Genomic DNA, 26,035 nt, shown 5'->3' with positions numbered 1-26,035 from the left:
CGCGCAAAAGACAACCCTTTTTATCGCGGCGCGTAGCTCTTTTTCTACGCGCGCAATCGCAGCCATCTTGGTCTCGTTGGAAAGAGGAGCGTTCCTTCTTTACTCCGCCGGTACGCCAGGGACTTTGAAATCCGTGGAGGAAAAAAGCCCGAACGCGCGATCCGATTCGTTGACTAGCGCACGTGACCAAAAACGCGTGCTGTGGTTGGCTGCGCGAGGTTCCCATCGTCTGCTCCACTCCGCAGGCGACGCGACTGCGCGTCTCGTAGGTTTGTTGGCACATGCCCAACGATGTCCGATCCACCGGGAAAGTTCGCCACGAGGCATAAGTTCAGCAAAAAGAAGCGATCAGCCTATAACTTTCAAAAGCGCTCCATTCCTTCTGAAAGCATCGAGAGTAGCTCGCCGCCAACCGCAAATGATGCCGAAACCGCGGACGATGCCGAAGTAGGCCTAGCCAGCTCACAAATGAGTGAAATCGTTACGGACAGCGGCTGCGTTCGGCGTGACACTGCAATGTTGCAGCGTGCGAATTTGTTGCAGAGGGAGATGAATGCTCAAAAAAACTTCGAGTTCTTGCGTCAACGCCAGCAACAACGCGGGTGTTGGATTTGCTCACTCGCGCCGACGGCGTTGCAGCCGCGCCAGTCGACGCCGAGGCAGGCTTCGCTTTCCTCAGTAGGACTCCGTGAACGGACTGATGTCGTCAAGTGCAAGGTGTGCGGCGGCAGTGTCGCAGTAGGCAAAAGCGAACGGTAATCTGGCCTCGCCATAAAGATCGTTATCACGGGCGCGTGTTGCGGCGATATCGTGTCGGCATGGAGCTCGACCCCCGTGAACAACCTTGCCGCGCGCGCGATGCAAGCCACCGGGAATCGGCGAACGGCGCTAAACGATATTTTTGCCGCATTTGGGTGGCCGTGGTCAGAGCGACTACATTCCTGGTGGCTTTCAGCCACTTTCACTGCAAAATAATGCAAAATTATTTCTGTACTTTTGATTAAAAGTGAACATATTCCTTTTTTCTCGTTTTCTCAAAACACCGGCTTTTCACTTGTACACAATGTAGGGTCAGATTTTTGAATTTCTGCTTCAAAAATTTTCAATTCTGCTTTAGATCAGACAGTAGGGTAGCCAGAATTCGAACAGTAAAGATTGAATTGCTATAAAATTACTAATGTTTGATATATCAAAGTAGTATTCCTACCATTATGTTCCTTATGTTTTGTAGTACCCAGGCATGTGCAAATACGAATTTCGTAGCGCATTTTTTCCCCCTATTGTTTCTGCAAATTATGAACAATGAATTTCATTTATCTTCAGAACTAAATGGCCTATTAATAATTACATATTTGAAATCAGCACAAAGGTCTTAACAAGCATGGAAAGTTTCATGAATATTGATAGAAAACGTCATGAACATTATTTGAATTACAGTGTCCCCCCTTAAAGATGCAAAAGTTTCATTCTTGCCTGGTTGGACCCCTGTATCATCCTTGATCAATTTAGTATTCAAGCATTTGCCGTAATCACCATGAACATGTCCTGAAATGTTTTTTCTCGTTTTCTCAAAACGACATTTTTGATGGTAGTGTAGTTTTGGAGTGACGATATCTCTGGTTCTACTCATCTTATTGCAATAATTCTTTTTTCGTCAGAAAGGTGGACAAATTGGGAGTGCAGTAGGCCTAAAATGTGAACAAATATCATTACATAAATTTTGAAAAAGTAATAATTTCTTCAGGGTTACACTAATGCCTTCTGCTTACAAAAGTTTGACATGCTGTAACTTCGGCACTAATCAGTTTAGAACATTCATTCTTGTAGCACTGCAACCTCTGATCATTCAACATCATTTTGATGTGCCAGTCTCCTTCATTAACAGCCAGCATTGTAGAGAGAACTTGCCTCCAAATTAGTCCATACAAAAAAACATGAATTGCTTATATTTTGAAAAGTACTTGTTGCATGGGAAAACCAATTGAATATTTGAAATCGGCATGTCAAAATACATAAGTGATTGAAGTTTGATCAAATTGTGGCCACAAATAAAAAATGAAAATTTAAGTGGGGTGTCCGCCCTTTTAAAGGGGAACATGGCGATTAGAGATATCATACTTATTTTTAGACCAAATTCAATTAAAGTACATAGACTTGTTCAGTTTTTCAAGCTGAACTAAATGTGCAATTATATTTTTTATAGGTCAAGTAATTATGGGGGTAATTAAAAGTACACTACTATTATTTGTGGAGACAATATGTAAAGAAAACTCTGGACAGAAAGCTATAATTAATGCATGAGTGGACAGCTGAATGTTTAAGGAGTGAAATGCTGCAAGCAGTTTTTAAATCCAACAATAATTAGCAATTTAGCAGTTCATCAAAGTCCATTGTTTACATCATGGCTACTGGGTCACAAGAACAAAAATTACAGGAAAATGAAAAACAAGAATCTGCTTGCAGCACTTCAAGCTTTATGCATTTAGCTTTATATACAAAAAAAATTACAGCTCTAGCTGTCCTAGATCTTGAGATATTGTTGCCACAAACAAGCAGGGCGAATGAAAAGCTCGTTTTGAGAAAATTGCAAGAAACACACAACTTCATTTATTCAGGAATATCATGAAATACCAGCCATAACAGGCTTGTATGCCCCTGGCAGATAGTCAGCTTGGGTACTGTTCCCTGTGTGGCGCTTTTTCAAGGCTCGATTCATGTTTGCTAAGGCACAATTCAGTGTAAAGATTGTGCACCGATTGCGCACACTTGCTTGTCAGGTTGCGGACCGCGCGATCGGCTGCAGGTGTCAGCTTTCCCTTGACGTAGCTTTGCCATGTCTTCGTGTGGAGTCCGCGACGGCTTATGTTCATTATTGAGAACACATCATTCAGGGCTGCTTGGCAATTTCCAGTTGCCTGCATAGCGCGAGCAGCGAGAACGTTCACAGCAAACGGGTTCACTTTTTGTGCACCACGCACGCACGGCGACACCGCACCGCAGTTCACGCACGTACGAAGCAACTTGACAGCAAGTCCTTATTCATACTCCTCTCTGACTATATTTAAGCCCCCACTATATATGTTGCAATTGGCCACCACAAGCATAGTGTTCACTGCATCTAAACTGACAACAGTAAACACAGTCCCGTCAACGGGGCGTGCCGCTGTATCGGTGCTATCACCTAGTAAATCTCGCTTCCTCTCCATCGAGGGAGTTGATGAGAGGCGCTGCAGTTTTTCTTGCATTTTCCTTTTGCCCTCTTCTATTTCTGCGGGCCGCAGAAACTTCGTGTCGTGACGCACGCTACCTTCTATACCTCCGGCAGGCGATGAGGGCGAAGGGCTTGTTAGGCCTAGGCCTACATCGGCGTTATCAGCGATCGGATCGACGATAGCGCCGGCGGGCGCCACGACTTCGATACTTTGCTGGGTTGCGGAGCGCTTCTTGCAGTTCTCAATCAATGTACGTCGCACCTTTCTTCCATCAAACTTGTTCCTCGTGTGGAATTTTCTTCCCAAATGGGCCATCGTGCAGCAGACACTGATGCTAGGGCAATATGGCGGATGGCGCACAGCCAACTGAAGAGGAGAGCAGACAACGAGAAAGAAATTCCACCAATCGTATGGCGCCCTCAAGTCACGTGCACTCAACAACGAATAAGAGGGCGCACTGGGACCCTTCTTTGGTGCAATAACTGAAGGAATCCAATGGCTGCATAGAGCCTGCGTTGGCGGGAAATTGAAAAAAAAAGACGGCTCTTTCAAATGAGACCAAGATGTCCGCGCTACGATGCGTGAAACGGCAGCTGTGTTGTTGGAGAAGTACCGTTTTAGTATTAATTTCTGCTCAGATTTTGCTAGTATCAATGAAATTAAGTAATTATGCAGCTAAAATACCGATCAAATAGTTTAGAAATTTGGCCTGGTTCTGCAAAAAGGGCTGTAAATTTCAGAAACACCATTTTCAAAAAGTCAGTTCTTTCGCTATTTTTTCGTCCCAAAGACCCGTGTCCCCCCTTAAACGCTCAAAATTGTTGTCGGCGAAGCCTGCATCGGCCTGGAGCAGCATCGAGGTTGTTGCGTCCCTAGCAGAGGAGGCAGTCTCTCGCTTATAGCCACAGTGCTTGAACGAGTTAGCGATTGTGCTTCGTGACACTGCGTTCCCCGAACTGGCAATATAATGCATGGTATCGAGCACAGTAATCTTTTTTTTCCGACTCACTGCACTCCAAAGACGCCAGCCGACGCTGCACTAACCGCTTCCGGTATCTTAAGGGGGGACGCGGGTTCTAGATCGCGAAAAATGGCCAGAAAACCGATTTTTTGAAAATCACATTTTCAGTTTCTATAACCCTTTTTCTGTGTGATACCCAAATATCATCCCTGTAAACCACCTAGAAGTGCTCTAAAAAATTCGTTTGATTAGCCAAGGTGGTGAAAAATCTCGCGGAAATCAAGAAATAACAGCGTTTTTCACGCCACAATATCTCCGGTACGGCGCGACCGAGCGCCGCCATCTTGGTCTCGTTGGAAAGCGCATTTCTCCGTCTTCAAATTTGCCGCTTCAGCGATCTCCTCCATACAGAAACAAGCGCATAAAAAGCAAATGATTGAAGGTCGTGCCGGAGTCTGCGATTGGCTGAGCCCACCACGTGACTCTAGCGCGGTTCGCCATTGGTCCGGCGCTCGCGTCGTCTGCTCGGCTCTTTGCACCTTGCGAGTTTGGCGTCTCCACTCGCCGTAATCTCGACGTGTCAAAACGGGCGCTACGCGGACATCGCAGTAGCGTGGCCGATCCCTACGCTTGTGGACGTTTCAGACTCGCGGCTAAGCATTCCGAGCGTCGGCAACGCGGACTTCGCGACCAAGATTCACGCGCGGAATCCTCGGACATGCGGCTAAGCCTTTCAGCACTCGGTGTTTCGAATTCGTGCCAAATTCGTATCGCGCACGCAATCCTCGGAAACGCGGCTAAACATTTCGCGCATAGGGAGCCTCCGACTCGGCGATCATGCACATCGCGCGCGGACTTCTCGGACCGTCACCTAATCATTTTGTGCATCGGCGCTTCCGACTGTGCGAACCAGCGCATCGAGTGTCGACTCCTCGAGCCCGCGGCTAGGAATTTCGCGCATCTGCACGTAGGACTGCGCGAGTGAGCGCGTCGAGTGTCGACTCCTCGAGCCCACGACTAGGCATTTCGCGTGTCGGCAATTCGGACTGCGCAAATAAGCGCATCGAGGGTCGAGTCCTCGAGCCCGCGACTAGGCATTTCGCGCGTCAGCACCTTGAACTGCGCAACTAAGCACATCGCGCGTCGGCTCCTTGTATCTGCAGCTATGCATTTCGCACATCACCACTTCGGACTCGCAACCAAGCACATTGCGCGTTCACTCTTTTACCATATTGTCACGATAGCTCGTAACAATATCTATCATACCACCCCTTCATAAAGAGAACCTCATCATGAGCTCTGTTCACTAGGCCCCTTGGGCTGGTACACACCTGGCTGCAGAAGTGATCGAGGCATCATACAAAAGTAAAATTCTGGAAAGCACCTAGCAGCTGCATATCTATCACTGACTCTGATCCTAAGTTCCACAGCCACTGTCAGGTGAAGATGACTTGGAAGGCTATTACACTCGGAGCCTTCATTCAGTAACATGGTTAATTCTACCAAATAAAAAAAAAAGTGCCTCACTGATTGTAATGGAGACTGCTATCAATCAGGCAGCCTGCATGTACAACACTGGAACTATATTCCTGCCCATACAGAGTTCTACACTTCGGTTTGAAACCCAGGCACCATGCTCTTTGTAGAGCGTGGTGCCTATTAAAGTTTCTTGTGCTAGTTCAGTGGTCAGTGTGCTATTATTGTGAAAGTGTGCAGTCACACATTTAGTATGGCCATTCTTACAAAATGGTGCCATTTGTATTGCTGTAGATTCACTTCAGCAAAAGCTACATTTGTTTGAAACTTCAAATGCGTTTATTTCAGTTCGATGTTTTTGCACACTGTACTCTGCCTTATGGGTGTTTTTTCTGGGTTGTTTTTAGCCAAAAATGACAAGGGTGGTATCATTTTATTCGTATTGAAATGATCTGGGGGGTGATGCTATTTTTATTACTCTTGCGCCGTCATGAAAATTACATTCAGGTATAGTAATCACTGCTAATTAGAAAAAAAATTTCATAATAAATGCAAGATTGTTTTCTTGTCCGCAAAATGCTTCCAAATGAATAAAAATAGCATCACCCCCTACAGTAGATCTTTAGCAATGGTGTCATTCATTTAGTTTTTCGTTTAGCAAGACGGAATCATCAAAAAGCCCCGTAACGAGTTTGAAATTAATTTGACTTCAGACCTCAAAATTTTTTGGACTGCTACAGCTATCAGAAATCTAATTACAGATCTGAAATCAGCACGAAAAATTACCCCAGACAGTGGAGTTTATTAAAGATTCACCCAAAAGTAAGAAGAAAAATTTTAAGACCCACCTCCCCCCTTAAGGGGGGAGGAGGGGATCAGAATTAACTTTTTTATTTCTTGACAGAAAGGGCTGAAATTTGGCACACACACTGCACATTGCAATAAAGAGACAGTTCTAAAATTTCATTAGGATATCTTAATTAGTTTTTGTTTTATAAGAATTTATAAGTTCCTTGCTTGTGGAAAGCCTGGCACAGTAACGAATCATGATAGGGAGCTGGAAATACTTTGCATGTTTGCCCAGATGTCTAATCTATATCAAGACAGTGTTCGATTTTTTTTAGTGCGCTAATAATTTTTTGCTCAACATAACATGCACATGACTGTGCTTCACTGCATGGAGCCATGTAGTAATTGTGAAATAATTAAATATTGGAAAGATAAAGAAACATTTCAAGACTGTCTTTAAGTACAGCACAGCTTGTGGATCACAGGAAAACAAACTGGACCAAAATCGGTCCAGCCATTGTTGTGCTACGCTTTCCACGAGCGAGGTGAATGACAAAAAAAATGCAATTCAGAAAAATGGCTGCAAAGTTTTAAAAGCACTGCAAATTTATTAAAAAGCACCAGGGCTGTAATATTTTGAATCATTGCTGTCAGGCATCTTCTTACACCTTTGCCTCTTTATTTGGTGGGCTTTGGATGCCTTCAGGCGTTCTTTTTCCTTTTCTTGCGCCGTTTGGAGTAGTGCATGACCACCATTTTCACTGCCAGGCCGAACCTGGTATCGCAGTGTACACCCACAGAACGCTGTTGGCATCTTGGGCGCAGAGCTTTAGCGATCAAGAGTTCATCGCGGAAACAGGCATAATAATGAACTCGCAGTCACGAGGGGCCTAAATTTGTTCTTGGCATTGCTGCTTCCGCTCAGTCGCGGACACTGCGCGAAAGGAGTCGCGAACGCTGCATGCCTGCGCTTCTGCAGTCATCGCCGACACAAGACGCGGCTCGAGGTGCGTCTGAATCCTGTGACGATTCGTCCGGTGAGCCTTGAGTCACCATAGAGTATGTAGCTCGTCGACGGTTGGGGCTCACTCGCAGGCTGCGTGTCCTTGTCGCACGATGCATCGGAAACGCACACAGTCTCTGCCGGCAATGGAGACCTTCGACCCGCGTCGCCTCCAACAATGCGATCTCGGTTGCTGACTCGCGCGGCCGTACGCACAGGTGCGAGAGCCTCCATTGGCACGCCTTCCGGTGGCTTAGTTATCAGTATCGATGTCACAGGGCGATTGTCGGCTTCGCTGCTGGAATAGCACGGTGCAAGATAACGCGGCACGTTATCCGCGTGTTCAGTCGGGTTCTCCGCTTCTCCCGCTGGCCGCCGTCTTTTTCTCGCCGTAGGAGGCTGCGCTTCCGTTTTCCGAAGGCATGCTTCATTTAAAAGTTCTTTTCGAACGAGCGACGATCCATCACTGACCTGGGAGCTTTCATAAGTCCGAATTCTGCGAGTGTCAAGCGAAGAACGACGCCGGCGTGGTTTTCAAAGCAGACAACTGCCGTCCGCTGTGGTTGCCAGCTTGCCCGCTGCTGCAGCAGCAACCAATGGCGAGACGCCTTTCAGTACGGCAACCAATCGGAGGCCCGCTTTCATCGCAGGGCCCGTGTGACCGCCTCTAGCAGACCCGCGCTTCTTTTGTGTTTGTGCGTTTGTTACAAGATGGCGACGACCGAAGAATTCAGAAACGGAATGGCGAAACTTCGAGCGTTCGAACGATACCAAGATGGCGGCGTTCGGTGGCGGGAAAGACGAGTTAGGGCTCCGCGAACTGCGGTGATTTTACACGATTTAAAGCTGTTTTCTCGCCCTACGCACTGATAAATTAATTTTTTTCGGGCACATTTAGTGCGTTTTCAGTCAAACCATTTTGATACAATGTAGATTAGGCATTGCAGATACCGAAACGCGTCGTTGCCAAAAATCGATCTTTTTTGCGATTTTCGCGATCTGATCCCCGCGTCCCCCCTTAAGGTCCTGGGCAATGCTGGCTTTCATGGCTCCATGCCACTTTTCCGCTTCCTCGATAACATTCATCTTATTGCCGAGCGACCGAACTGCCTGCTTTCGGGACATTGTGCATCGCGTTGCTCCACACAACTCGAAACCTCCCTGGCCGCTACGATTATGGCGAAGAACACATGCGATAAACCTAGGCCTCTCGCGCTACCTTGTCAGCGATCTGCTGCTGAAAAACTGGACGGAGCGAAACGCTTCCCCAGTGCGACGAGAGGCAACGCCGTCAAGGAGAGAAGGAGAAAGTGATTGTGGAGAAGAAAAGGCGCTATTTCAGCACAGCAGGCGTCGCGGGCGGCTGCTGGTAGGAGGGAAAGAAACGAACGCGCTTCGCGAGGGTCGTCGTAGAATGCGTGTCAGGCGTAAAATTGCGTCGGATAACCGGGGTTTTTAATGCATTACTTTATGGGGACTTCTCCGGGACTGCGCTAATCCGTCGCAAAACTGGGGGACGTATAACCGGGGTTCCACTGTAGACCGTTTCAATTTCCGCTTCCTCCCGTAACGGAAACTGCCGTTAGATGCTGAAAAGTGCCAGGAACAAAAATGAAGTTACTGAAAATCCTATTTACAGACCAAAGTGGTGTCGAATTGGAACTGGGGACACCAGCTAGCATCATTAACTTTTTTGGCATTTTGAAGGGCAAGTCCACAATAACAAACTAGTGATAAAACTACCACCGAGATCGATATAAAAGGGTTTGACTGTGTTGCATCAGTTCTGAATTTTAGGCCCTGTTGCGTCAGGGCAAGGAATCCACCGAGCCCATCGACGAATACATCTGGTAATAGGAATGAAGAAAAAAGGATTTATTGGATTCCTTGCTCTAATGCAACCCTAAGCCGCAACAACCCATTGTGCACTTTGGTTTTGCAGCGTGTGCGTGTGGTGCACTCTATCTGTCCTTTGCTCATCACTCTGCCCTTGTGTTGTTGTGCAGAGAGCTGTTCTCGCAAGGACACACAGGCATAAACTTTGAGAAGTATGAGGACATTCCTGTGGAAGCAACCGGTGATGATTCACCCAAGCACATCAGCTCGTTTGACGACTGCTCCCTGACGGAGATCATTCGCATGAACATCGAGCTGGCGCACTACACCTCGCCCACGCCCGTGCAGAAGCACGCCATCCCCATCATCCTCTCCAAGCGAGACCTGATGGCTTGCGCCCAGACAGGTACAGTGTGCGCTTTTCCTTTTGCACGAGTGACCTCGTGCTCTCAAGTGTTTTTGGAATGTCGGGGCCTGTTATGGCCTATCGTCTTGGCTGTCCAGAACATCTGCACGAGCGACTCACTAAGGGAAGAATGCACATTAGAAAATTCTCTTTTGCAGCTATGTAGTCGCACATGCTTTTAAGCAATTTTGAACTGACATAAATGTTGATGTCATATGGTGCTTGTTGCCACAGTGTTGCTGCAACATTTGTGCTTGCATTCCGCACTGCATGCAACCTTCCAGTTCTGCACCTCCTGTGGCCTAGTTCAGCCTTGATGTGCATTTGACATTACCTAATGGTTGGCTTCTGTGGCAAGTGTGTCCTCAGTGTTATGCCCTTGTTACACAGGCAGCCGTAAGGGCACATGCAAGTCCTAAAACTAATTTTGTGTTTGTGTATGTGTATGTATTAACTTATATTTAAAGGAGCAGGAGGTGATCAGAAGTAACTTTTTGTTTCTGACATTTGGCACTCACACTACACATTGCAGTAAAGAGACAAATCCAAATTTCATATAGATATCTTCATTAGTTTTCGTTCGTAAGAATTTATAAATTCCTTGCTTGTGGAAAGCCTGGAACAGTAACGAAACATGGTAGGGAGCTGGGCTGCAGCAGCAACCAGTGGGGAGACACCTTTCAGCACGGCAGTCAGTCGGAGGCCTGCTTTCATCACAGGGCCCGTGTGACCACCTGTAGCAGACCTGCGCTTCTTTTGTGTTTGTCAGTTTGTCACAAGATCGCAATGACCAAAGAATTCAGAAATGGAATGGCAAAACTATGAGCTTTCGAACGATACCGTGATGGTGGCGCTCGGTGGCAGGAAAGATAGATGCCTCTGCGAACTGCGGTAATTTTAAGCGATTAAAGCTGTTATCTCGCCCTGTACACTGACAAATAAATTTTTTTCGGGAACTTTCAGTGCGTTTTCAGCCAAACCATCGTGAATGTAACATAGATTAGGCGTTGCAGATACCGAAACGCGTCGTTGCCAAAAAAAGTATTTTTCGCGATTTTTTCCGATTCCTGTGTCCCCTCTTAAGGGGGGAGGAGGGGATCAGAACTAACTTTTTTGTTTCTTGACAGAAAGGGCTGAAATTTGGCACACACACTGCACATTGCAATAAAGAGACAAATCTAAAATTTCATTAGGATATCTTAATTAGTTTTTGTTTTATAAGAATTTATAAGTTCCTTGCTTGTGGAAAGCCTGGCACAGTAACGAAACATGATAGGGAGCTGGGAATACTTTGCATGTTTGCCCAGATGTCTAATCTACATCAAGACAGTGTTCGATTTTTTTTTTAGTGCGCTAATAATTTTTTGCTCAACATAACATGCACATGACTGTGCTTCACTGCATGGAGCCATGTAGTAATTGTGAAATAATTAAATAATGGAAAGATAAAGAAACATTTCAGGACTGTCTTTAAGTGCAGCACAGCTTGTGGATCACAGCAAAACAAACTGGGCCAAAATCGGTCCAGCCATTGTTGTGCTACGCTTTCCACAAGCGAGGTGATTGACAAAAAAATGCAATTGAGAAAACTGGCTGCAAAGTTTTAAAAGCACTGCAAATTTATTAAAAAGCACCAGGGCTGTAATATTTTGAATCATTGCTGTCAGGCATCTTCTTACACCTTTGCCTCATTGTTTGGTGGGCTTTGGATGCCTTCTTCAGGCGTTCTTTATCCTTTTCTTGCGCCGTCTGGAGTAGTGCATGACCACCATTTTCACTGCCAGACCGAGCCTGGTATCGCACTGCACACCCACAGAACGCTGTTGGCATCTTGGGCACAAGGTTTTAGCGATCAAAGAGTTCATCGCGGAAACAGGCATAATAATGAATTCAGTCACAAGGGGCCGAAATTTGTTCTTGGCATTGCTGCTTCCGCTCAGTCGCGGACACTGCGCGAAGGGAGTCGCGAACACTGCATGCCTGCGCTTCTGCAGTCACCGCTGACACAAAACGCGGCTCGAGGCGCGTCTGAATCGGGCGACGATTCGTCTGGTGAGCCTTGAGTCACCATACAGTATGTAGCTCGTCGACGGTTGAAGCTTACTCGCAGGCTTCGTGTCCCTGTCGCACGATGCATCGGAAACGCACACAGTCTCTGCCGGCGATGGAGACCTTCGACCCGCGTCGCCTTCAACAACGCGATCTCGGTTGCCGACTCGCGCGGCCGTACGCACAGGTGCGAGAGCCTCCGTTGGCACGTCTTCCGGTGGCTTGGTTATCAGTATCGATGTCACAGGGCGATTGTCGGTATCGCTGCTGGAATCGCACGGTGCAAGATAACGCGGCACGTTATTCGCGTGTTCAGTCGGGTTCTCCGCTTCCCCCGCTGGCCGCCGCCTTTTTCTCGCCGTAGGAGGCTTGCGCTTCCGTTTTCCGAAGGCATGCTTCATTTAAAAGTTCTTTTCGAATGAGCGACGATCCATCACTGACCTGGGAGCTTTCATAAATCCGAATTCTGCGAGTGTCAAACGAAGAACGACACCGGCGTGGTTTTCAAAGCAGACAACTGCGGTCCGCTGTGGTTGCCAGCTTGCCCGCTGCTGCAGCAGCAACCAATGGCGAGACGCCTTTCAGTACGGCAACCAATCGGAGGCCCGCTTTCATCGGAGGGCCCGTGTGACCGCCTCTAGCAGACCCGCGCTTCTTTTGTGTTTGTGTGTTTGTCACAAGATGGCGACGACCGAAGAATTCAGAAACGGAATGGCGAAACTTCGAGCTTTCGAACGATACCAAGATGGCGGCGTTCGGTGGCGGGAAAGACGAGTTATGGCTCCGCGAACTGCGGTGATTTTACGCGATTTAAAGCTGTTTTCTCGCCCTACGCACTGATAAATTAATTTTTTTCGGGCACTTTTAGCGCGTTTTCAGTCAAACCATTTTGATACAATGTAGATTAGGCATTGCAGATACCGAAACGCGTCGTTGCCAAAAATCGATCTTTTTTGCGATTTTCGCGATCTGATCCCCGCGTCCCCCCTTAACATTATTGTTCAGTATTTTCTGCTGATTGCAAATATCTAACTAGATTTTGTATATCTGCATTAAAACAAGATGCAAAGGTTTTAATGCAGAAATTCAATCGATTTCTTTCTAGCCTTTTTAAGAACTTTGGCAAAATCAAAAGCATAGTACTGTATTTACTTAAGGAGGGACGCGGGAATCAGATCGCGAAAATCGCAAAAAAGAAGCGATTTTTGGCAACGACGCGTTTCGGTATCTGCAATGCCTGATCTACATTGTATCAAAATGGTTTGACTGAAAACGCACTAAAAGTGCCCGAAAAAAATTAATTTATCAGTGCGTAGGGCGAGAAAACAGCCTTTAATCGCGTAAAATCACCGCAGTTCGCGGAGCCCTAACTAGTCTTTCCCGCCACCGAACGCCGCCATCTTGGTATCGTTCGAAAGCTCGAAGTTTCGCCATTCCGTTTCTGAATTCTTCGGTCGTCGCCATCTTGTAACAAACACACAAACACAAAAGACGCGCGAGTCTACTAGAGGCGGTCACATGGGCCCTGCGATGAAAGCGGGCCTCCGATTGGTTGCCGTACTGAAAGGCGTCTCGCCATTGGTTGCTGCTGCAGCAGCGGGCAAGCTGGCAACCACAGCGGACCGCAGTTGTCTGCTTTGAAAACCACGCCGGCGTCTTTCTTCGTTTGACACTCGCAGAATTCGGATTTATGAAAGCTCCGAGATCAGTGATGGATCGTCGCTTGTTCGAAAAGAACTTTTAAATGAAGCATGCCTTCGGAAAACGGAAGCGCAAGCCTCCTACGGCGAGAAAAAGACAGCGGCCAGCGGGAGAAGCGGAGAACCCTACTGAACACGCGGATAACGTGCCACGTTATCTTGCACCGTACGATTCCAGCAGCGAAGCCGACAATCGCCCTGTGATATCGACACTGATAACCAAGCCACCGGAAGACGTGCCAACGGAGGCTCTCGCACCTGTGCGTACGGCCGCGCGAGTCGGCAACCGAAATCGCGTTGTTGGAGGCGACGCGGGTCGAAGGTCTCCATCGCCGGCAGAGACGGTGTGCGTTTCCGATGCATCGTGCGACAGGGACACGCAGCCTGCGAGTGAGCCCCAACCGTCGACGAGCTACATACTGTATGGTGACTCAAGGCTCACCAGACGAATCGTCGCACGATTCAGACTCTCCTCGAGCCGTGTTTTGTGTCAGCGGCGACTACAGAAGCGCAGGCATGAGAGTTCATTACAGTGGAACCCCGTTCATACGTTTTTCACCGGACCGGGGCAAAAAAACGTAACAGCCGGGAAAACGCAACAGTGAGGAAAGCTCCGAAAATGAATGAAAAAAGTGCAGCTTCAACTATAGACAATTTATTTCCACAGAGTGCGCTTAGGACTTAAAAAAGTCTAGAATGGTGGCTTGCCGTTTCTTTCGCTCGCTATAAATCGCCACACGTTTCTCAATACTCTGGAAGGCCGCATTGCTGTCAGCGTCGCTGTGAGGTGCAACATACCTACGCCAGAGCCGCGACGGCTTCTCCAAAGCTAGGATTTGGTGACTCCCCGGCATCATGCGGCTCGTGCTCGTCGTCGTCACCACGCCACGGCAATGGCAACGGACGAACGAATATCCACGAGAAATTTTGCCCTCTTTGGCGTAATCATGCTAACGTGCTAACGATTGTTTAGTATTGCTGCGGAGCGCGCGCGTCCGAGCAGCGCGGTTGCGCGCAGCGCGGCGTGGGAGAAACGTAAACAAGAGAGGAGAGCATGCCCGATAGGCGGAGCAACGCCACGAACAACGCCAACTTCCGGTTTGACTTTAGCTTCACAAAGAGTGGCGTCAGGGCCTCTCCCGAGTTTCCTTCCTCCGTGAGTCGACCCGTCCAACAACCAAGCGGTGACCGTAATCACAGTGATGATAGTAAGATCATTTTTCACGAATGGCCACTTAGTGGCGGCCTCATGCGGCCTCTCGAACTGGCGTGCGGCTTCTTGCAGCCAGTTCCATAGCCAAGCCCAGCCAAAACTCGTCAAAAGCCAAAATGGCGGTTGGAGCGCGTTGTCTACTTTAGCCCAGGCGGGTTCGGGGTGCTAAGTTGCGACGTATCATGCGGGAACGTTTTCACAGCTACAACGTAACAGCGGGGTTCCTTATACATTGGATCCTATGGAAGCTATGCCGGGACCGGATGAAAACGACGTAGCAGCCGGGAAAACGCAGCAGTGAGGAACGTAACAGCGGGGTTCTACTGTATTATGCCTGTTTCCGCGATGAACTCTTTGATCGCTAAAACTCTGTGCCCAAGATGCCAACAGCGTTCTGTGGGTGTACACTGCGATACCAGGCTCGGTCTGGCAGTGAAAATGGTGGTCATGCACTACTCCAGAAGGCGCAAGAAAAGGATAAAGAACGCCTGAAGAAGGCATCCAAAGCCCACCAAACAATGTAGCAAAGGTGTAAGAAGATGCCTGACAGCAATGATTCAAAATATTACAGCCCTGGTGCTTTTTAATAAATTTGCAGTGCTTTTAAAACTTTGCAGCCAGTTTTCTCCATTGCATTTTTTTTGTCAATCACCTCACTCGTGGAAAGCATAGCACAACAATGGCTGGACCGATCTTGGCCCAGTTTGTTTTGCTGTGATCCACAAGCTGTGCTGTACGTAAAGACAGTCTTGAAATGTTTCTTTCTCTTTCCATTATTTATTTCACAATTACTACATGGCTCCATGCAGTGAAGCAGTCATGTGCATGTTATGTTGAGCAAAAAATTATTAGCGCACTAAAAAAAAAAATCGAACACTGTCTTGATGTAGATTAGACATCTGGGCAAACATGCAAAGTATTTCCAGCTCCCTATCACGTTTCGTTACTGTGCCAGGCTTTCCACAAGCAAGGAACTTATAAATTCTTATAAAACAAAAACTAATTAAGATATACTAATGAAATTTTAGATTTGTCTCTCTATTGCAATGTGCAGTGTGTGTGCCAAATTTCAGCCCTTTCTGTCAAGAAACAAAAAAGTTAATTCTGATCCCCTCCTCCCCCCTTAATACTAACGCTCCTGGATTGTAGCGCACACCTGTTTGCCATAACCTAAAGAAAGAAAAGTCCTTAACAGTACCATGCACCTGATTCTTTCATACAGTAATACAACTTTCTCTCAGTTGGAAAAACAGATTTGCTCCCAATTCATTAAAGTTGTGATAAATAGAATAGTTTTGCCCAAAAAGCAAAGCATTGATAGCAATAGCAAATTAGTATACAGATTAGTATACAGTGAGCCTCCAACCTGTGGTAGATGCGGGGAGATGCTGACCGTACTCCACGTCCTCTGCCGAATCTGAGAGAGAGACATTTTTCCTTAGCATACCGGCAGCACATTCCTCTCCATCCTGCAATGTTTCTTGTTCCAGAACCGCTTTTTAATACAGACACAGTCCTAGGTTTCCTCAGAGATGTGGTCTTACATGTAATTAGTCCCATACATTCGTGGCTCTTCTTCTCTTTAGAGGATGCCCCTGGGATAGTTGTACTGTATAGCACATGCCTCCAGGCCCTTCACTGAGATTGCACTGCGTTTTAATACGTACGAGCCTTGCCGCACGGTCTTCACATGTGTGAGCGTGCGTACGTGAGCTTCCGTGCATCTGCAAGCATACGAACATGTGTATGAGGCTAGCAGCGATGACGATGTAGAGTGAGCTCGGCATGTTCATATTAAATACCGTATTCACTCGCATAATGGTCGCACTCGCGTAATGATCGCACCCCTGAATTTTGTTGTCAAAATTCGCTTTTTTTTATTTCGTGTGTAATGATCAACCCGAACTTGCCGCAGCGATATGTCGTTGCCAAGTCTAGCTAATAATGATCGCGCTTACCATCTGTCGAATGCTACGCGAACGACTCTTCAAGACAAACCAAGCGGTCTGCATGCACCAGACATTCTTAAGCAGATGCCCCATTTCATTCCTTTCATCACTTTCTGCACTTCCATGACCAAAAAAAAAAAAGCTAGAACCAAACTTGCCTTTATTATGTGCAGGCTTTATAATGGTTGTGGTCAACAGCAACAAAAAAGGCGCCTTTCGATTCTTCTCGTCTGCACTCGAGGGTACGCAACAAATCGTGAGCGGCAACGATAGCCACGTTTACACTGATACGTTAGAAGTGTACCCTATTCATACCTTAACACAGCTAAGATATTCGCCCACCCTTAGCGGAAACGTATTGCATTAGGATAGTAGTGAAGACAAATGCTACAGTTTCCGCAGCATGCAGCTAAGCGCGGCCATCTGTTTCTGTCCCCTCAAAGTGGACATGGCTACGTTATTGCCGCAAACTTGCCGACGTTAACGATATTATTCATTACTGATGCGGAAGAAACTTTCAATGCACATAATGTACTCGCAAGAAGAAGAAAAATCCTGTTCGGCTTATTTCGCCGGCCACCATTTTTGTTTTGGTGTACCGTACTACATACAGCGGCAGCCACCTATTTGTTGACCTGTTGTCATCCCGCACCAAATGCAAAATAAAAAAAAATTATTCTGGAAATTTAGCTCGCGTAGTAATTGCACCCCTGAATTTGCCTTTTTTTTTTTTTTTTTTTTTTTTTTTTTACAAAGTGCAATCATGCAGCTGTTTTCATTTTGGGAACACTGTCCTCACTTTTTTGTTTGTCTAACATTCAAGGTAAGTTTTCTTATTTTTACGGGCTTCGGGCATGCGTGGGTCGGCTTAGAATCGAGTGGCCAAGATTCAAGTAAATACAGTATCAATTACAAAAGTTGCACATTTACCCAAATTTTTGGTAGGCCACTTGGGCATCCATTGCCGGAGTTGCGGCTGTGTTGGCTGCGTGCCCCTCTTTGAAGATACGGAAGTTTTAGGGAGACGCAGGTCACAGCTCACGTGGGAAATTATAGAAGCAGATTTCATCAGAAAACTGGGTAGTTTGTGTGTTAGTGCCCCTCTATCACGCTGACACCTAGTGAAGTCATATATCTGAACAGATAGTATTAGTAATAGGCGTTTTTTAAAGTGACCTTGTACTTAGTACAATGGCTCGCTGTTAGAACACCCCTTGTGACTGCCTTTCATTTTCTGCGCATGCCTCCTCTTGTGTATTATACACGTAATGTGGCAACGCAATAAAATATTGTTGTAAGTCAGTGCAGGGTTCTCTTGCAGTCCTTGTCCTTCACGCTGTACGTCGTTTTTATCGACACAGGGAGAGGGCGCATATCGCCACAGACAACGGAGACTAGAAGTTCTGACAAGATGCGCGAAGGAGAGAAAGAGAGCATGTGCCAACAAATGAGCCGCCGCTCTCCTTGAAGACGTTTCTGTGGTCGTGGCCAAAAATTTGAGAAATGTCTACAATATTCCCAGGCTTTGTTCATGCTATGGGAGCACGACTCTGTCAGAAAGTTCAGGAAATGCCGGCGGAGGCGATCAAAACACCATGCTGGAATCAAGGGAATCGGACTATGCCAGTGAAGAGATGTGACGTGTAGACCAAATGTCCACAGAAGGGGATTCCTCGACAAGCTAGCTGGCGAGTTCCTCGGGCGCCTGCATTTCTGGAAGGCCCTTCGAGATTTGTCTCAAGTTACGTGATGGCGTCTGGCTCAAAACCAGCACGGGTGAATTGAAGTGGTCATTTGGTACTCCTATTCATTCTGTACTGTACGTGTTGAACTCTTAGTGCTTGTCGTTCATTATTTTCTAGAGTTTTGTTAACACCCATCTAAGTTGCATTGTGATGTGCCTAGCCGAAGTGTGCGTGTGTGTATGTGGTGCCTTATGAGAAAAAATATATTTTGTTGAGTTTCGACAACTCTGGGCTCTGACTCCGTCTTTGGACCGCAACTGGCATTTGCTGGCTAACCAGGAGGCCTCTTATTTGATTGTTCATGCTTTCGTGGGGTTATTTTTGAAAGCTGATAAGACTGCTTTGGAATTTGGCTCGGTGTTAGTGCTTCGTTTGTGCTTCGTTAACGGAGTAGGCTCACTTGGCTTGCTTCGTGGGGGCCAAAGCAAGTGCAGGCAGGTGGTGAGATGTTCTGTGTTTCGTTTGCCTTGCAGGGTCTGGAAAAACAGCGGCTTTCCTGGTGCCCATATTGAACCAGGTGTTTGAGGAGGGACCTCCCAAGAATGTGCCTGCGGTGAGTGGTGTACTCAGTTTAGTGCTTTCCAGATGGTCGATTCAGGTGGCTTCAGATTAATGTCAAACAAAAACTTTTATCCCAGAGGGTGCTTTCAACTCGCATTGCCGCAGTTCAATGCCCAATTTTTAGATCTTGTTTACAATTGTATTGACACCAGTAAATTTTCTAAGTTTAATTTGCATCTACAGTAGAACCCCGTTGTTACGCTCCTCACTGCTGCGTTTTCCCGGCTGCTACGTAGTTTTCGTCCGATCCCGGGATAGCTTCCATGGGATCCAATGTACAGTGAAACCTCGTTAAACCGTAGTCGGCCGGAGCTCGGATAAAGTACGTACTAAACGGTAGTACTGTTTAACCGAAATAGCATGACATCGCCCACTTACCTGTAGAAAACGGAACTCAGAGAGAGTGCGATGAAAGGGGAAAAAACATGCAGTATTTATTCACTTCGCGCGACATAAGTGTTATTTTCGTTTGATGCCGCGGCGGCCTAGCACGACGACAGCAGCCTCAAACTTACTCAAGCTGCGTGCCAGCTTCTCAGCCAGCCCCCCTCCTCTCGGCAAACACTCGCACGGCAGATTCCTCGTTGGCGTTACGTATTCTCCGTGCACGCGCGCACTAGTGCTGCATAAGTTCCGGGGCGCCTTTTTCATTGCCGGGTGCCGGAGTTCGGAAAACTTTTCGTTTGGAATAGTTACGTTATCGCGCCCCTGTTCTCGTTGCGACGATTGCATTCACGAGGCTGACGTAACGCGCAGCTTCTGCCACTATCGGGCCTGAATCGCCCGTGCTGTCGCTTTCCGTGTAGTGCTCATCACTGTCGCTAGTCGACACTTCGGCAACAACAGAGGCAACGATGGCGAAAAGTCTAACCTCGTAGCCGACATCTCTTCGCGGTCGCAGCAGCGCTGCCGAGCAACTTCGCATTCCAAATGCCACACACTGTAGTCAACAGCAGATCCATGTCGCGGGCCAGCGCCGACTTCTTCATGTCACGTTCGATAGCACGGATGATGTCTAATTTTTCTTCTATGCTGAGCACCCGGCGTCTTTTTTATCCGAGCTTCGGCATGACGCGAGTCCTCGCTGCACGACGCCATAACGCTCTCTCGCTCTCTGGCACGGCGTCGAAATGATGTTGATGTTGATGCGGCTTCACGTGCAAACGCACAGGGCGCTTGGAGGCCGTTATACCGATCTCTGAGGCTTGTTGTTCTGCCGGACCGCCCGGTGGAGGCGACGCACCGCCGTGTTTGCGCGACGAAAAGTGGAAACGCTACGTTTTAACCGATGCGTACGCAATAAGCTGGTACGGTTTATGCGGATACTAAATACATTATGTTCAATGGCCGCTGAGTCGGGGAATTGACTTTACTACATTTAAACCGAAACTACTGTTTAAGCGGGTACGGTTTAACGAGGTTTTACTGTATAAGGAACCCCGCTGTTACATAGTAGCTGTGAAAACGTTCCCGCATGATACGTTGCAACTTAGCACCCCGAACCCACCTGGGCTAAAGTAGGCAACGCGCTCCAACCGCCATTTTGGCTTTTGACGAGTTTTGGCCGGGCTTGGCTATGGAACCGGCTGCAAGAAGCCGCACACCAGTTCGAGAGGCCGCCACTAGGTGGCCATTCGTGAAAAATGCTCTCACTATCATCACTGACATTACGGTCACCGCATGGTTGTTGGACGTGTCGACTCACGGAGGAAGGAAACTCTGGAGAGGCCCTGACGTCACTCTTTGTGAAGCTAAAATGAAGCCGGAAGTTGGCGTTGCTCCGCCTATCGGGCCAGCTCTCCTCTCTTGTTTACATTTCTCGTGAAACCACGCCGCGCTGCGCGCAACCGGGCTGCTCGGACATGCGCGCTCCGCAGCAATACTAAACAATCGTTAGCACATTAGCATGATTACGCCAAAGATGGCAAAATTTCCCGCGCGGATATTCCTTCGTCCGTTGCCATTGCCGTGGCGTGGTGACGACGACGAGCACGAGCCGCATGATGCCGGGGAGTCGCCAAATCCTAGCTTTGGAGAAGCCGTCGCGGCTCTGGCGTAGGTATGTTGCACCTCACAGCGACGCTGACAGCAATGCGGCCTTCCAGGCTATTGAGAAACGTGCGATTTCTAGCGAGCGAAAGAAACGGCAAACCACCATTCTAGACTTTAAGTCCTAAGCGCACTCTGTGGAAATAAATTGTCTATAGTTGAAGCTGCACTTTTTTCGTTCATTTTCGGAGCTTTCCTCACGGTTGCGTTTTCCCGGCTGTTAGGTTTCTTTTCCTCGGTCCGGTGAAAAACGTATGAACAGGGTTCCACTGTATCTAGGGATCTTTATTTGCAACAAGGGTGGAGTGGTAGTGAATGGTGTGTCAGAGTGACTCATTCAACCAACCACTCGGCAAAATGCAAAACCCGCTCTGAATCGGGAAACGAGTTCTCCATTCGTCTTCAATGCTTTCCTTCCTTTTTTTTGTCACAGCATGCCACTATGGCCATTCAGGAATAAGTTGTGCTGCAGCTCGCTGAGCCTTGTTTGCCCTGTGCAGCCCCACCGGTACTCGAGTCGGCCCAAGCAGTACCCGCTGGCGCTGATCCTGAGCCCGACGCGTGAGCTGGCTTGCCAGATCTACGAGGAGGCCTGCAAGTTTGCGTATCGCTCGCGCGTGCGGCCTTGCGTTGTGTACGGGGGTGCTGATCCTGTGCAGCAAATGAAGGACCTGGACCGAGGATGCCACCTGCTGGTGGCCACGCCAGGGCGTCTGGTTGACATGATGGAGCGCGGCAAGGTGGGCACAGTTTTCTCTGGCAGCCTGCTTGCCTTTCAATTACTGAATTGGCCCTTTCTGGTCCGCTCCCCCAATTACAACACCCCGGAAAGGGAGAAATAAAAAATGTGCGTATATATCCCGTGGAAAGAATTGCATGCAACAATGCTCAAATCTGTAAAAACAATCTGCAGTTTAAATGCGCAATAATGAAATCGCCAGGGAAAGCAAAATTTTCACTTTTGGAATTTCATTAGCGGGAAAATGAGACAGAAAAGACTGGGAATTTACTTGCAGAAAAAAACGTATTGCCAAAAGTCGGTAAGCTTACCATATTTAATAGCATTGTTAAGTTTTTTTGTACTGATTGCGAATATCTAATTAGATTTTGTATATTTACATTGGAACAAATGATACCAAGTCTTTAATAGAGAAATTCAGTTGATGTACTACGGGACTTTTCAAAAGCTTAACTTTGTCAAAAGCAAAAACGAAGCATATTACGAGAATGCCAGAGAGTAGCTCTAGCCATTGAAGCAAATGTTCTTGTTCTCAGTGCACTTACAATGCAAAAAAACACTATGTAAGCTTGATTGCAATATTTTTGCTAATCTTCATTTATAAGCAGTAGCAATTGGAATTTAGCCAGCAACCTTAGAAATAAATAAATGGCATCACGGGCCAGATCAATTCGGTAACAAAATATTGGTACCAAACATTTTGCTTCTACTTGGAAAGAACATACCGTATTTACTCGCATAATAGGCGCACTCGCATAATAGGCGCACCCCCAGTTTGGTCGCGGAAAATGTGATTTTTTTATTTCCGCGCATAATAGGCGCACCCCGAACTTGGCACTGTGGTCAGTACCGCATTTACACTATTGCAAGCCGACGCCCTCCTGCCCCCTCCATCTCGGGTGAAAAAAAGAAACGCAAGCACATTTCACAACCCAAGCTTATCAACGCATTTGCTGGACTACTAGTCTCATTAGTGTTGCTGCCGTCGCAGCTGCTGAGGGCCCACAGCACATGGAACATCGCGAAAACTAGCTCTTCCATTAACTACCGACACCCCCCTCCCCGAACCGCCGCGTAGCCAGCGAGCACGAGGACTTAACGCGTCCGTAAAAAGAAAAAAAGAAAAAAAAACGCATCAACGAGCGAAAAATAATTCTTCCATCAACTATCGATAACACCCCCCTCCTCTCCAAACCGCCGCGCGGATATAAGCTTTTCGCTACCTTCGCTTAGGCAGCTAGGAAAGCTGGGCGACTATCGGAGGCCGGGCAACTCGACACAAGCGACAGTGCCATCGCCATCAATGCTCTACACATGCCGACACAGGCAAAGAAAAGACAAATCGCCGCATCTCGCCATTTTGCAAACGGCGTGCAGTTCGTGTGGTCGTGTGTTCCGCTATGGGCAAGTACGGCAGCTACACGGCTGCATTCAAACTGAAAGCTGTGCAGTATGCACTCGAGCATGGGAACCGTGCTGCAAGCAGGCATTTCAGTGTCGGAGAGACAAGCATTCGCTACTGGCGAGGTCAGCAAGAAAAACTTCAGGCCACAAAGAAGTCGCGACGGGCCTTCCGCGGTGCAAAGTCGGGGAAGTATCCGCAAGTGGAAGATCAACTAGTTCAACACATACGGGGCCTTCGACAGGACGGTGCAGGACATAGTGCAGACGGAGGCACGCAGAATTGCCCGAGCGCAGGGCATCGAAGCGAAAGACTTCAAAGCAAGCTCCGGATGGACAACGCGCTTCATGCGACGCCACGGACTTACCTTGAGGAGGCGCACAACGTTGTGCCAGCGCTTGCCCTCAGCATACGAGGACAAGGTACTCGATTTCCACCGTTTCGTCATACGGCTCCGGCAGCAAAAAAACTTCATTTTGTCACAAATAGGTAATGCAGATCAGACTCCTCTCTGTTTCGACATGCCAAGAAATACAACAGTAGAGGAAAAAGGTGCACGGAGTGTGCTTATTCGAACATCTGGCGCTGAAAAACAAAGGTGTACTGTCATGTTGGCAGTGACTGCGGATGGACGCAAACTGCCGCCTTATGTTATTTTTAAGAGAAAGACGCTCCCAAAGGGAAATTTCCCTCGAGACATACACGTGAGGGTCCAAGAGAAAGGTTGGATGTCCGCGGAATTGATGGTGGACTGGGTCAAGACCGTCTGGGGCCGGCGGCCGGGCGGCCTGTTGTATCCGGCCATGCTCGTTTTAGACAGTTTTCGCGGGCACCTTGTAGAACGTGTCCGAGAGAAGTTGTCAGAGGTGCGTACGGATATTGCCGTGATTCCGGGAGGCCTCACTTCCGTGCTGCAACCTTTGGACGTTTCCCTAAATAAACCTTTTAAGGACAACGTTCGAAGGCTTTACACCAATTGGATGGCTGGAGGACAGCGTCAACTAACCCCCGGTGGCAAAATTAAGAGGCCGCCTATGGAAATGCTGTGCGAATGGATCGTGGAAGCTTGGCGGGAGATCTCGGATGACGTCGTCAGGAAAAGTTTCAAGAAGACTGGGATCTCCAATGCACTGGATGCAAGCGAAGACGACATGCTGTGGAGCTCAGACAAGGAAGACGAGTCTCCACCCGGCGGTGATGAGGATGTTCTCTCGGACTCGGACTCTGAATAGTCTTAATAAATTTTACGTGTGTGTTCAGTCAACGTCTCTCGCCTGTTCATTAAAAGGTAAGTAGGTAGCTTTTATTTTCCCTTTTATGCTGGATTTATTGGTGAATTATGTGAGAGTAGCCATATTCCTGACATATGTTAAAATTTAAAGCGCGGGAATGCGAGTTGAAAAAATTTCGTAAATTTTACCCCGCGTAATAGGCGCACCCCGAACTTCGCGCCGGATTTTCTGAAAAAATAGTGCGCCTATTATGCGAGTAAATACGGTATGAAGATGCTCCGTAAGGCAGTGTGCAATGCTGAGAAAAGCGAATCTAAACTTTCAGTTCACTGTAACTCTTATTGGCTTAGCAATATGGCAATATGAATTACATCACCATGTAGCCCTGTCCTTCAGCAACAAGTTCATGACATATATGTGGCCACTGGGCAAAAATAACACTGAAATATTTGTTGCAACATCATGCATAGTCGTTGAAAGCAATGCAATAAAGCTAGCACACAAATGGCATCTCTTTTAATAAAGTTGCGGAGAGTTCGCGGCTAGAACAAAACATGTTCTTTGCAGAAAGTTTATGGCTGCAGCAAAATATCTAGATCAAATCCCAGTGATGGCAGCCTTATTTCGGTGTAGGCAAAATGCAAAAAGTTCATGTACTTGTTTTGTGCATGCCAGGTGGTCAAAATTAATCCAGAATCATGTTGTGGTTCTGGCGCATAAAATCCCAAATTCAAATTTACAAAACTTATTTTGCACATTCACATAATTGTGCATTCAGCGCAGGTCACACCTAGACCTATAGTAGCCCAGCACTGTAGACAGTCTGTTGCTGGCTTGTGCCTTTTGGCAAGCTTGCTTGACACAGCATTTCTATTCGTGTGATCCTTATTGGACATGTGAGAAAGCTCCGATGAGCCGTTTCAAGGCTTTGGCGCATCGTTCGCGCATGCCACAGGTGGAGCACTCCAGTACAAGCTTCTGATTTTCCCGGGGTAGCAGTAGGGGCCGTAGCAGAGACTGGGCCCCTTCTCCTGGAGCAGTATCTTCGGTCATGCCAGGCAAATGTCCTTCTGTAAAAACATATGCAAAAATCGGTAGACGTTGGGAGCTGCAGAGCTATCGAAACGGAAGCAAAGCAAGGACGTTGACATACCTTTAGACACAAAAAAGGAGCCCGTGCTCCTTGGCGGGGTCCTTTGAAAGCATCACCGCTTCCTTGCCGCACTCGACACACAGCACGAATCCAAGGAACTCTTGTACGACGGATAAATCCACAAATGCAAATTTAGTTTCGTTTTCATTGGCGTCCTCTTTCGTGTCAATACCCAGCTGCTCGAACTTGCGCTCCATTGCAGACTGCGACGCCAGGTGCGTTTTCCAGCAAACGCTACGCGCTCACTACTTTCTTTGGTCGTGAAGAAAACAGTGTCTACACAATCTGTGCTAACATGCCAGGCGTGGGCGGACGAAGTGTTGACAGTAGACATGCCAAGTTGCAGCTCTGAACTCGATCTGGCAGAATCTCCAGGCAGACCAGCAACCGGCAACTCCGGCAGTATGACGGGCCTAGCCGCCTTCCGTCGCGCATTCCATGGCTGCTTCACGCGTAGTAGCCTTGAGACGGCGATCTCCTCCAGCCATTCGGTTAGCGAAATTGACACCTTATCAAAGTTTTCGTGAAGCAAGCGGCTGAACAAACGTAGACAGCGTTAG

The 26,035-nt window shown here is 47.6% G+C and overlaps 1 protein-coding gene across 2 annotated transcripts in view; it reads left to right on the top strand.

Moving 5' to 3' along the window:
- bel (ATP-dependent RNA helicase bel) overlaps positions 1-26,035 on the top strand; it is a 76,425-nt gene that overhangs the window by 22,307 nt on the left and 28,083 nt on the right. For both annotated transcript variants that reach the window (XM_050187140.3, XM_050187141.3), the window contains exons 6-8: positions 9,448-9,683; positions 18,813-18,892; positions 21,450-21,689. In XM_050187140.3, the coding sequence (XP_050043097.1) occupies positions 9,448-9,683; positions 18,813-18,892; positions 21,450-21,689 (556 nt within the window). The remainder of the gene's footprint in view (positions 1-9,447; positions 9,684-18,812; positions 18,893-21,449; positions 21,690-26,035) is intronic.

Source organism: Dermacentor andersoni, chromosome 2 (assembly GCF_023375885.2).
Source record: "Dermacentor andersoni chromosome 2, qqDerAnde1_hic_scaffold, whole genome shotgun sequence".
NCBI lineage: Eukaryota > Metazoa > Arthropoda > Arachnida > Ixodida > Ixodidae > Dermacentor > Dermacentor andersoni.
Note: the sequence above shows the minus strand (reverse complement) of the source record. Positions and strands in the feature narration are given on the sequence as shown.